Source organism: Chelonia mydas, chromosome 20, assembly GCF_015237465.2.
Source record: "Chelonia mydas isolate rCheMyd1 chromosome 20, rCheMyd1.pri.v2, whole genome shotgun sequence".
Taxonomy (NCBI): domain Eukaryota; kingdom Metazoa; phylum Chordata; order Testudines; family Cheloniidae; genus Chelonia; species Chelonia mydas.
The window spans coordinates 972,912-984,978 of NC_051260.2; the positions used below are offsets into that span (position 1 = coordinate 972,912).

Below are 12,067 nucleotides of genomic sequence, written 5' to 3' on the forward strand. Positions count from 1 at the left end.
GTGGACGTGCCCCCAGTCACCATTTGGGGGCCCCCAAATCCCAGGGGCTTGGAGCGGGGCTGGTGGCCACTCTTGCCAGTAGGTCCCTCTCCTCTCCCAGCCAGGACAGGGGCCCGGTGGCAAGGGGTAGACACGCACATGGGGCAGGGAAGCAGGACCCTGCTGTGCGCGCTGTGGGTGGATAGGAGGCCCCAGGGCTCGCGCTCCAGCTCCCTTTGCTAGCCCAAGACTCACCTCCATGCCCTCCCCACGGAGACACACCCAGCAGAGCGGGTCAAGGGAGGAAGCGACCCACAGGCTGTCCGTGGGGCCCTGGAGCCTTCAGCCCGCAGAAGCGACAGCAGCAGGACTAGCTCCCCACACCCTGCCGTGCCCCAGCTCAGCCTGCCCTCCTGAGTCTCGTCTCCCAGGCCTGCTCCCCCTTTAACTTCACCCCCAAGACCCCCAGCAAAGGGACCCACTAGCTCCCAATGGGACAGTGGCCTTAACTGTGGAGACACCTGTCTGCTAGGGTCTGGACTGAGACCCACCCAACTCATGTCACACACGAGGCCCACTTAGCTATGAGAGGGTCACAGCTTCCAGTCTGACCCACACTGGATTTGAACTAACAGCTGCTGGGGGACCCACCATTTGCTGGGACCCCCACAAAGCGCCCTGGCCCCTTAATTTGGGAAACAAAACTTTTTAAAAAGCAAGAGGAAGGAGGAGCCGCCGGCTTCCTTCCGGAGGCGACGCCTGGCCAGCGGGGCTGCTCTTGAGAGTCCCTCCAGGTGCTACAGACCTTGGTCAGTCTGGCCCAAAGCTGGTGAGCTGGGTTCAACGGCCCAGGCAGGAAAAGCGAGTGCACCCGGGTGTTTCATTTGCAGGTGCAGTTGTGCAGATCAGATACTTCCCCGTGCAAGCGACCCATTGAGGATCTGCTCAGCTGTTTGCACGGGACGTGCAAAGAAGGCTCCAAGTTGCACGCCCCAGGGACTGTCTCCTTCGGCCCCCGGAGCTCTGAGCTGGGTCACAGTGTCCGGCCCTCAGAGCGAGGCAAGTGTAGAAACACACCAGGAGAGTGCGATGGCTCCCGGCACCCCCTCCTCCAGCTAAAGACACCAAATCCCGCACACGCCTGCCTGATCCTGCTCAGGGCGGCCAGAGCCATTTTAAGTAACAGTCTAAATTAAGATGCCTTGGCTGGCTAAGCCCCCAGCAAGGTGCCAGCTGTCACCACTCGGGAGCCCCGGGGCAGAACCCGCTTTCCCTTGGGGTGGGGGGGAAGGGAAAACTTTCCACAGGCCTCAGTGTCTAAGGGAGTGTCTCTGCCAGGCTGGAGCAGCGCTGAAACCCAGAGGGCCAGGGACAGAGGTGGAAGAGCTGAGTGTCCCCAGAGAAGCCCTGGGAGGGAGAAGCAATTTCTCCCTGCCTGGGCCGAGAGGCAAACGCTGGTGCAGTATTTCCAGGGATTTCCGAAGCTTCGCTGGACCAGAGCAGAGCAGCAGCAGCAGCATCCCCCAGCCCGCAGGGACCGGTGACAGGTGCGTCAGGGAAGGGGCAGGAGACACTAATGGTCAGGTAGGCAGGAAGCTTGTACCCTCACCCCCCATCAGGGTTTTATTTCCCAGATAATACTGGAGCGGTGGGTGTCAGCCCGCTAGCTGCCAGACCTCCCCTTGCACCCTGCTTGGGACCTTGTGGCAGGGAGTGCCGTAGGCTAGTGGTGCACTGGGTAAAGAAGTGAGTCCTTCCAGCGTGCTCCAGGATGGGTGTAGACAGGGGTGATTAGAGCAGGGGCTGCCGTGAGCCGGTCATGCACAGGGCTGGGATGCAAGGGAGGGCAGCAGAGAACCAGGGCTGCCCCCAGCCAGAGGACACTGGACTGCACGGGCCAAGGGGCGGCTCAGAGTCGGCTTCCCCTCTGCCCTCCAGGCTGGACCATGTCAGCGCTGTGCTAGTGACAGGTCCAGGGCTCCCTTTGTCCCCCATTTCCCCCCACCTCACTAGAGCTCTGGGTGCCCAGAACAGTCCAGGAAACGCCAGGGCAGCTATCCCGTTACAGACAGACAGAGAAATCCCAGCAAGCTGCGTGCGGGGCTGTCTCATGTTCAGCCAACGAGGAGGGGCCCCTTCCCTGGCGAGGCCTGGGGCTTCAGACCTGGTGGTCTGGGGTCTGGGCCCCTTCCCCAGCAGGGAGGAGGCCTGGACCTGGTGATTTAATTTACCCCTTCAGTGCTGGACTCGGCCCCAGCTCTGCCGGAGAAATGGGCTTTGCAGCTGCCATGTTCTCCTGTGTGGGGATAGGATGGGGGGCAGGGAGAACCCCCCCTTCTCCTTTCTTATCAAACGGGCAAGCAGGTGCTTTCAGAGCTGGACACGTGGGGCAGCAAAGGGCCTCTGTGTCGCTAGCAGCATACGGGACGGACGCAGGACTCTGGGGCGCAGAGAGCAAGCCCCTGCAGCCGGGTAGCGGTCCAGCCTGCTGGGACCGGGGCACACGCACTCCCTCCTCGCCCGCCCCTAGCAGGAGAGGAATTTGGGTTGAGAGGCCAATGGAAGGGGCAGTTGGGGAGGGGCACAGAGGTTCCCCCCCTGCCTGGCTGGGTCCCCCCCATGGCAGGTGGCCCAGAGGCTGGGCGCTGCTCTGCACCCCCAAAGCTCCTGAGCTGCCCCAGCCCTCAGGCGATGGCTTTACGGCCAGCTCTGCACCTGGGTCACAGCTCACGCTGCTAGGGGGCGGGGGGTCTAATCCCAGTTTGGTCTCAAGGGCGAACGGAGCCATGTGCCAAGAGCAGCCTCTAGTGCCCGTCAGTCCCAGCTGCCCCTGCGAGCGGCCCAGAGAAGGCAGGGCTCCCCCCAGCCTCACCACAGAGCGACCGGCCCCTGGGCAGGGGAGGGGGGTCTGGGCCTGGCCCAGCCTCACTGACCTGGGCTTGCATTGCAGAGTCATCACCCAGGGGAGAAGGGCACCCGGGGGCTCCTGGAGCAGGGTGGGCAGGTGGTGCTGTGCCAGGCCCTGCTCCCTCTGAATGGGCTGCATGACAGATGACAGCAGTGGAGGAGAGCGTGCTGCAGACCTGGAAGACCAGCCTGGATGCCTCGGACCCAGAGCTGCACTACGAGGAGGAGGAGGAGACGGAGGAGGCCGAGCTCTCTGACACCAGCAGCATCCTCTCCGACGACTCCGTCTACCCCTGCTACGAGCCCGCGCCGGCCGCGGATTGTGGGCACTTGCCCACCTTCTACCAGTGCTGTGCCCGGAACAACGCCAGGCTGCTGCAGGAGACGCTGGCCCTTGGAGTGAGCCGGCAGGAGGTCACACAGCTGGATATCAATGGGCGGGTAAGCATTCCCGCGCCGTGGGCACGGAGCCCCTTGGGGGGAGACCGGGATGACTAGCAAGAGGATTCCTAGTGAGGCGGCTGGACACAGACAGACCCCGCGGCTCCCCCTGGCTCCCAGCCCACACTCCGCACCCGCCTCCTTGCCAAGGCTGGAGCCAACCCCGTGGCTGGCCAGGTGCATCGTGGGAGGGGCAGAAAGGGCTCCCCCTGCTGGAGGCGGGATACGGGGACTAGACACACCAGTCCGGCACAGCCCGGAGGCAGGAATAGCAGACTGGATGGACCCTTGGACTGCCCTTTACCTGGAATCCTATTGGTTCCCAGCCCCGTAACTACTCTCGTGCTACAAACCATTTTCCCATCATGCACTTTGGCAGCACGGGAGAGGGTACGTGAGGCCCTGCAAGAGGGGCAAGTGCCATGGGGGGGGTGAGGGCACAGTGGGGAAGACGCTGGCGTTCACTGACACACTGATTCTGAATGCTCCTCCCCAGAATGGGCTCATGGTGGCCTGCTTCAAGGGCTTCGTGGACATCGTGACCCTGCTGAGCAAATGCCCCTACATAGACATCAATCGCCAGGATAATGACGGGAACACGGCACTCATGATCGCCGCCCAAGCAGGTAGGAGCTGGGGCGTGCCGGTGCTGCGGCTGCACCCAGGAGCTCCCCAGAGTACAGGGGCATGGAGCGCTCACTGAAATTAGAGGGCAGCTAAACAGGCAATGTCCAGTTATCCTGCAGCAGCGAGGTCCACAGATTATTACAGAGGCATGTTCTCAGCTACCCCAGTGATGGGAGCCTTAACAATAATGTCTCATTTCCAACTTGCTGCCCACTCCCACCCTCACGTTCTTCTCTGAGAGACAGACCTGGTTCCCAGACTAGTCGCCCATGAGAAATAACCAGAAATAACTCAATGGCAGGGGCTAGAAAACAGCCTCCTTTCTAAGCAGTTCAGCCTCACACAGCAGCTGGTCATCGCATTTTGCCTGGACACAAAAATGCAACACCCCCTTTGCGCCCACCCCCCACCCCACCCCCAGCAGAGGAACAAAAATCCCACAGAAACCATGGCTGGCATGTTCCCAGGGGCCTACAGAAGTCAGAACATCCGGCCTTGCGATCAGGCCTCATTACAGTAGCAGTTTTTAAACCATGAAGTCATTTAATTCCAACGTTCAGGTTCCTACAACAATGTCCCCTTGGGCTCAGAGCAGCCCCTGCCTGAGCAGTGCTGGGTAGTGGACCAGATCCTACGCTGGTGTCAATCACCAGAGCTCCTCTGAGGTCAGTGAAGCTACAGTGATTGACACCAACTGAGGATCTGGCCCGTTACGTTGCACATTTAGGGCCTGATTCGCCTCTCCCTAAGCCAGAATAATTCTACTCACTTCAGCATGGCTACCCCCAATCTACACCCCAGGACGGGGGGAAGAGAAGCAGGATCTTACTAAGGTAAATAGGAGGGAAACATGACCCAGCTGTCACCCAGCTGTGTTCCCCGCAGTCTAGGAAACTGCACTCTTGGATTCTTTCCTGGTTTACCTGCAGAGGGGCTGATGCGTTAACAAAGTTTTTTTGCATTTAATTTCCTAGGATTTTAAAAAGTCAGACCCATGCATGATCACTCTGGTTCACTCCCCTGTAAGCACCGCACTGGGGCCTTCATGAACACATGCCCCAGTCACACCGCTAATGCATGCAGCCTTCAGTGAGTGGGCGCTAAATACTCATTTCTTGTTATGTTTTGAAATTCTAATGCAGCTTCTCTCTCTCTGCCTGTCAAGGACACGTCACAATAGTTAACTATCTCCTGAACTACTACCCCATGCTGGAGATCGAGAGGAGGGACGTGCGGGGCCTGACGGCGCTGATGAAGGCAGCAGTGCAGGGGCAGAAGGAGTGCGTCACCGCACTGCTCCTGGCAGGTGCATTGCTCTCTCGGGTGTCTCAGGGAATTGCTGGGCAAGGGCCGAGCTTAGGGGGAAAGTTTTTTGACTCATTTGAAAATCCCAGTAAGGATGAGGCCATTGTAACTTTAACATGTTATAGCTCTGCCCCCTGCGTAGGGGTTACCTTGGCCGGCTAACTCACGTTAAAACTGACAACTGCCTCGTCTGCCCTAGGATTTTCACCTGAGTCAAATGCACTTGTTTCCTAGGCTACATCTTCGCAGCCAGAAGGTGTGTTCACATGGATCACTCTCGCCATGTAAAATCTGAGTGAGACAAGATGCTGTTTTTTACCTCAGCGTCGCCAGTCAAGGTTATTCCCAGGGGAGGTATGCAGGGTTGACCTCAGCTAGCTCTTGGGGTTATGTGTACCCTGCAAAAAACACCCTGCGACCGTGAGTGTCAGAGCCTGGATCATAGAACCATAGACTATCAGGGTGGGAAGGGACCTCAGGAGGTATCTAGTCCAACCCCCTGCTCAAAGCAGGACCAATCCCCAACTGACTCGGGCTCAAGCTATGGGGCTAAATCAACAGTGTAGGTGCTCGGGCTCAGGCTGGAGCCTGGGCTCTGAAACCCGCTGCAGAGCCCGAGCGAGGACGTCTACGCTGCTTTGGAGAGGTACCAGAGAGAGCAAGCTTTAACATAGGTAGCTTGGTACCTGTCGCAGGGAAGCCTGGACCTTGATTCTGCTCTCAGGCTGTGCCACTGGGACCTGCGCGAGCTAGCTTACAGCTAACGTGGGTGCGTCCACACTCGCTGCAATCACACCTGCAACCGCAGTGTAGACGGGCCCACGACCTCTTCCCGGGTGACGGGGTTAGAATCCCAGCCCTCGTCCCCCGCTGGGCCTTGCTCCTTGTTCTCGGCTGCCATCTAGCGCTCATTCAATGTTCCATCAGCAGATCTCAAAGCTCTTTACAAAGCTGGCCAGTCTCATTCACCCTCATTTTACAGATGGGGAAACTGAGGCAGAGTGGTGCCATGACTTGCCCATGGTCGCTCAGCAGGCCAGTGGCCAAGCTGGGATCGGAGCCCAGGCCTGTTCAGGGCACTATCCACTAGGTCACCCTGCCTCCTTCGTTTTGTTCTAAAAGCTTTTTCCCATCCACGAAGCCTGTGATGAAGCTGTTTGGAACAGGCCTGCTCTCGGGCTCTGACCCAAGCCACTTGCCGTTATGCAGCCAAGGGGTTCATTTTTATAACGGGCCCTTTCTTTACCCCCTGTGGTCTCAGGAGCTGACCTGACAGCGGTGGATCCTGTCCGGGGGAAGACAGCCCGGGAGTGGGCAGGTCTGACTGGGCGCTTCGAGACCATGGTACAGATCCGGAACATCCTGCAGCGGCCCCGAGCTGAGCAGTTCAGTGACCAGTACCGGCCCGAGTGGCCGATGCTGCCCGAGTTGGTGGCCAAGGCACTGGCCACTAAATCCAGGTGCGAGAGGCTGTTGGAGAAGATCTGCTCTACCTTCAGCATCAACCTCCCCCATGACCCTGAGGCGGACGGGGTGATGGACCACATGGTCCGGATGACCACATGCCTGGCCAGCCCCTTTGTGGCTACGGCCTGCCAAACCATCTGCCCCGGGAGCCCCCCGGAGGTGGGCAAGCAGAGGCTGTCAGTGCCGGAGATCCTCAAGGAGTACACGCCGGATCCCGATGCCAAGTCCGAGCCCGGCTCATCCTCCTGCAACGGCCAGGCTGTGTCAGAGACCCGCATCCTGGTCCCGTACCGGAGCGCCTCCGGCATGCTGAGCTTCCTCCCCCTGCGGCTACTGCGCAGGAACAGCATCTTCCCCGGAGGCCACGTCCCCAAAATCAAACTGGTCAAGGCCACCTTCCCCCCGGCCTGCAAGGAGAAGCTGCCGCGGTCACGGAAGAACAAGAACACGCTGGAGCTGCCCAAGTGGAAGTTCAAGGAGCTGAAGGAGGAGAGGAAGAAAGCCGCCGAGGCAGCGGAGAAGCAGAAGGCGACGATGACGAAAACGAAGACAAGCAAAGGGAAGAAGTCATAGGGGAGGGGGATGCTCCTAGCATGGCAGCTGGCCATGCCCGGGGGCTTTGGGGTCAGGCCCCAGGGCCGCCTCAAGGACACGCTCGCCCTGTCTGCTGTTTGGGGAGCTGCCCTGCTCCGAAAGGGCATTTCACCAAGGGGCAGATCAGAGACCGGCCTGTGGGCTCAGCAGTGAGAACGAGACATAGGGAGCTTCAGACTGTGTGTGAACAATCAGCTAAACCCAACCGAGAACCCCCAGCCCCAGTGCCCCGCAGGGCCCTGCCCAGCCCCAGTCAACTAAACCCCACGGAGAACCCCAGTCCCAGCACCCCCCAGGGCCCTGCCCAGCCTCACTCTGTTACCCAGAACCCTCCGAGGCCCTGCCCTGCCCCAGTGCCCCAGTCTGTATACACGCCCCCCGCCCCCGGGACCCTGCCCTGCCCCGCCCCAGTGCCCCAGTCTGTTACCCAGAACCCCCTAGGGCCCTTCCCAGGGCCCCCATTCTCTGTTACTTCCACCCAGTACCCAGGGCTGATGCCCAGAACTTGCACTTGATTTTATGACCTTCCCGGACTGTAGGCACCACTCGCTGTGCTGCGGGAACAGCTGCTCCGGCTCACACGTGACGCTCCCGCTGCCCCAGAGCCGGAAATCACTGGGAGCGACAAAACGTGGGTGGAGAAAGGCCAAAGACCTGAACTCATGTGGAGTCCGATGCTTGGCCCAAGGAGGCAGCTTCCCTGGGGCTGGGGGCGTGGGAAGGGCGAGCGGGGGATGGGGGTTCTCCATCACTTTGGCGTCGGAGATGTTTTACTTCGTGCAACGCACAAAGCGTGCCGGGACATGGCTGCCGAGGGCACCACCTAGCAGTGGAGCTGGCAGCGTAAGGTACGAGGACATTCCTCCAGCCCTGCGCACCGGGATTCACGCCCCTGCGCTGAGCCCCTTTGGGTCCTAGTGCCAGGGAGCGCCCGGCTTGTAACAGAGGAAGGAAACAATCAGGAACATTCCAGAAAGGGGTGAAATTCTGACCCCTTCCCCCTATTATTTAGGTCCTCATCTGGCTGCGATTTCACAGAACGCGACTGTTTAAATTAAACTGAAAGCGGTTGCCAGGAAATCGGCATTGATGAGTACACCAAACCCCAGGGCTGACGACGCCTTGTGCTCTTTTCACTAGCGTCTTCCGTCCAGGGGGACCCAAGTGCTCGGTGGGTATTAAACTTCCTCACTCCAGCGTCGGCCCCTGTTACTCATGGAGCCGCAGAGAAGCCAAGTGACTTGCCCAAGGTCATACCACCATGGCAGAGCTGGAGCGCCAGGTCCCCTTCTGTAATCATGGGACCCCACTCCCCTCCCGGAGCTGGAATGACAAGCCCTGACTCCCCATCCCCAGCTCCAACCACTAGCCCCACTCCCCTCCCAGAGCTGGGAACCCAGGACACCTATTGAGCCTAGGCCCCAGAGTCACTTCACCGTACGGTGGAGATGCAGCCACCTCTGGGGAGCAGCACAGCGCAACAGCTCGAGGCAGGGTGACGTCACACCCAGTTCAAACTGCAGAGGGCACAGACTGCAATGGTGGCAACTGGGAAGCAGCCAGGAGAGCCCAGAGCCCGCACGGGGAGCCGGGGGATCTTCCCAGAGCACAGTCCCCATGCTGAGAGGCGGCAGCTGCCGCAGCAGGGCCCGCAGTGCTGGAGCAGGACATGGGCTTCTCAACCGTTTTCTTTCCCACCCCCCCAAACATGCTATAAAACCACCCGGGCCACAACAACGGGTTTCATGCAGAGCCAGTAGATGAAAAGCCAGGGCTGGCCGCAAGGGGTAGCCAGCAGGGCCGTTGTCTGGGGCCCCACACCCCACGGGGCACCGTGAAGCTAAGCTGTTCGGGCTTCGGCTTTCGCCTCGGGTGGCGGGGCTCAGGCGGGGCCTTTCCGCCCTGGGCCCCAAACACCGGCGCTGCTCTCCGGGTTGTTTTGGCAGACCCCTGAAACCTGCCCACGGCCTCGTTGAGAACTGGGGCTCTCCTGAATCACCTGCCATGGGGTGAGACAGCCGACCAGCTTAGCTCCACCCGCCGCGGTAACCCTGTCAGCGCATTCCTGAGGCAGGAGCAGGGGAGGGTCAGCAAGCTGGTGCTTAATGGGAGTGCAACGGCAGCTCCTCTGAGCATCCAGCTGCAGCGGACCCACACGGGTCCCTGCGCCCCATGCCCCATGCCACCAAGCTCTGGCAGGAACAGCACCCGGAGGGCACTCGCGCTGGCTCCAGCCTCGTGGCATGGCCAGGTTAAGGGAGCGGGGATGTGCTGTGCTTGGCGCATTGCCCCCTACGTACAGCGCCTGGCTCAAGGTGGGATGGGAACACACCTCCCGCCACCCGGGCCAGGCCAGGAGTGGAGAGGGGACGGAGGTTCCTGCTGTGGGGTCCTGGCTGAGATCAGATGCTGTGTAGTTACCCAGGATCACCCCTCTCTTGGACTCTCCCCAAAACGGAGTTCAGTTAAAATGAACCAACAGCCACAGCCTGGGCCATGAGCAGCAGAACGGAGAGGATTGGGCAGCCCCAAGAACAGGAAGGGGATGGGAAAATCAATACGCTCCACCTCCTGGAGCAGCGCTCAGAGTCCCCCGCCCTAGATGGAGGTGGGCAATGCTTTTCCCCAGCAAGTCAGACTTCTGGTGTGGCCGGTGGGATAAATTCCCACCCCTCTGCAGCCTGGATTTAGTTGGCTTAATCCCATTGAGCTGTGCCCTAATGCTAGATCACATATGGGACAAAGTCCCAGGGCTGGAGCCACCCTGGCAGGGTCTCTAAGGAGCCTGGCCTCTTGGGGTCTGAAACAGGCACAAGCTGAAAGGAACTGGGGGTTTCCCTGCAGGCACCCATGTGGCTCACTGGCACTGCCCCAGCCGGCTGCTCTGGGCCCACTCCCACACCTCCCAGAGGTGAGTCTGCTCCTATTTGCAGATCAGGAGACACAGGAACATAGGTAAAGTGTAGGTAGCTCATCCAAGGTCACATGGCAACTCTGCAGCACATTAGAACCTGCTCTAATAACCAGAGCCTACTCCCCCCTCAGGCTCCCAGCCCCCTGCTCCGACCCCACTCCCCTCCCAGAGCTGCGAACAGAACCCAGGAGTCCTGGCCTGATTACCTACAGCATGGGGATTCTGAGGATGAACTCAAGGGTATCTGAAGTGCTTTGACACCTTCAGAGGCATGGCGTATTGTCCCACAGTCTTTTGCCGCTGCTGCCTTTCTCTTTGCAATGCCAGGAACCTGCTGCCTCTGTTCCCATGTTCCAAACATCTGTTTCACGAACCTCAGCCCCTTAAACCCAGCAGGAGCACCTCAGAAGTGTGTCCAGCCTGGCACCCGTTTGTCTCTGACAGCCACTTCAAAGGAAGCATAAAACCCCATATCTGTGCGGTGCTACACCGACTGTGTGTCACGGGCTCTGTCGGGCTAATGCCCCGCGGAGATTCTCCTTTCGCCCAGGTGGCAGGGGCCTGTGCTTTCTGTGCAGGATGCTCGGAGCTCTAGTCTCACTACGGCAGTGTCTGAGTGGCCACGTCAGCAACTTGATGACAACGGAGGGGCTCCCGGGCAGCTGGTTCCACGCATGCCTCCGTCCCATGGCAGTGCTGGGCGCTGGACTGTCTACGGCTGTGGGCACGTTGGTCCGATGCCTTGGAAGAGGGGTTTTTTAATATTCCTCCAGCAAACAATGAGTTAACGAGCCCCCTCCCTTCCCCCAAACTCGGCCTTTTTAAAAAATAAACCAGTGGAGCTAATATAAGAGCCAAGCTCCTCTCTCCTGCGAGTAGGAGGCGGGTCAGCTCCAGCGTCTGGCTGGTTAGACCCGGAGTTAAGAATTCCTTCCTAAAGGCGCCCAGACTGTGCGGTCCTTTCTCGCTGTCTGAACCTTCCCACCCCATTCCCTTTGGGGCTTCTCGCCAGAGGCCCTCAGTTCTGCAGAAGCTGACGCATGTGCTTCCCGCTAGCCAGCCAGCTGTCCCAGCGACCTCCTTGGGGCCGCCGGAGCGCTCCCAGCTGAGCGGAGGGGTGGCAGAACACGCCTGCCCTGGGACAGGAGCGAGCCAGGAACAACCCGGAGTGCCGAATCCCCATCAGGCCCCCGGGGTTTCAGAGCCAGAGCAAAGCTCGTTCATGTGCTTAGGGAATCGGGGGCTGTGAAGGCAGGCTCCCTGCATGCCCAGCCTTCCTTTCCGCCTCAGCGCAGCAGCTGCCCCCTCCGAATCAGACTGAAACTGTTTATTTCCCAGTCCAGGGACTCGGGCTCCACAAAATCTCCCCCCCTTCCCCTCCCCCAACCTGCAATGGGACTGAAAGCTCCCCCTGGTTAAAACAGGCAAGAAACTTTCACAGGCACGGTTTAAAATTTGGGCCGTTTATGTTTCATTCCGGTTTTTTAAACCTGCTGTTTACGTCACATGTAGGGTTACCAACCCTCCCGGCTTTGCCGGGAGTCTACCGAAATCGGCACCCATCTCCCAGTAGCTATTGAAAGCAATCTGGGAGATTTTACTAGGTCCAATATAACTAATAACATTACGTCATGTTGGGGGGGAATCTCCCGGAATAGCTTCAGCAATCGGTAAAAATTAGGGGCCAGGGGCCACACAATTGATGCATCGAAGTTTTAGTGATGTGGGTCTAAGTGCAGGACACCTGGGCTCTGTTCCTAGTTCTGGGAGCAATTACGGTCTAGTGGTTACAGCAGGCAATGGGGAGGCAGGATGCCTGGGTTCTATTCCCAG

The 12,067-nt window shown here is 59.5% G+C and overlaps 1 protein-coding gene across 1 annotated transcript; it reads left to right on the plus strand.

Annotated features, from left to right (window-relative positions):
* The first annotated feature begins 3,030 nt into the window (after nt 1-3,030).
* Nucleotides 3,031-7,480, plus strand: ANKRD33 (ankyrin repeat domain 33). Its single transcript, XM_007064721.4, has 4 exons — nt 3,031-3,327; nt 3,824-3,953; nt 5,120-5,260; nt 6,521-7,480. The coding sequence occupies exons 1-4, from the start codon at nt 3,031-3,033 to the stop codon at nt 7,297-7,299; spliced, it is 1,347 nt and encodes a 448-aa protein (XP_007064783.3). The 3' UTR covers nt 7,300-7,480.
* The last annotated feature ends 4,587 nt before the right edge of the window (nt 7,481-12,067 follow it).

What these genes read in the sequence shown, in the direction of transcription:
- ANKRD33 (XM_007064721.4), top strand. Translation starts at nt 3,031, where the DNA reads ATGACAGCAGTGGAGGAGAGCGTGCTGCAGACCTGGAAGACCAGCCTG. An exon ending in CATGATCGCCGCCCAAGCAG is followed by an intron (nt 3,954 to 5,119) that starts GTAGGAGCTGGG and finishes CTGCCTGTCAAG; the next exon opens with GACACGTCACAATAGTTAAC. An exon ending in CACCGCACTGCTCCTGGCAG is followed by an intron (nt 5,261 to 6,520) that starts GTGCATTGCTCT and finishes CTGTGGTCTCAG; the next exon opens with GAGCTGACCTGACAGCGGTG.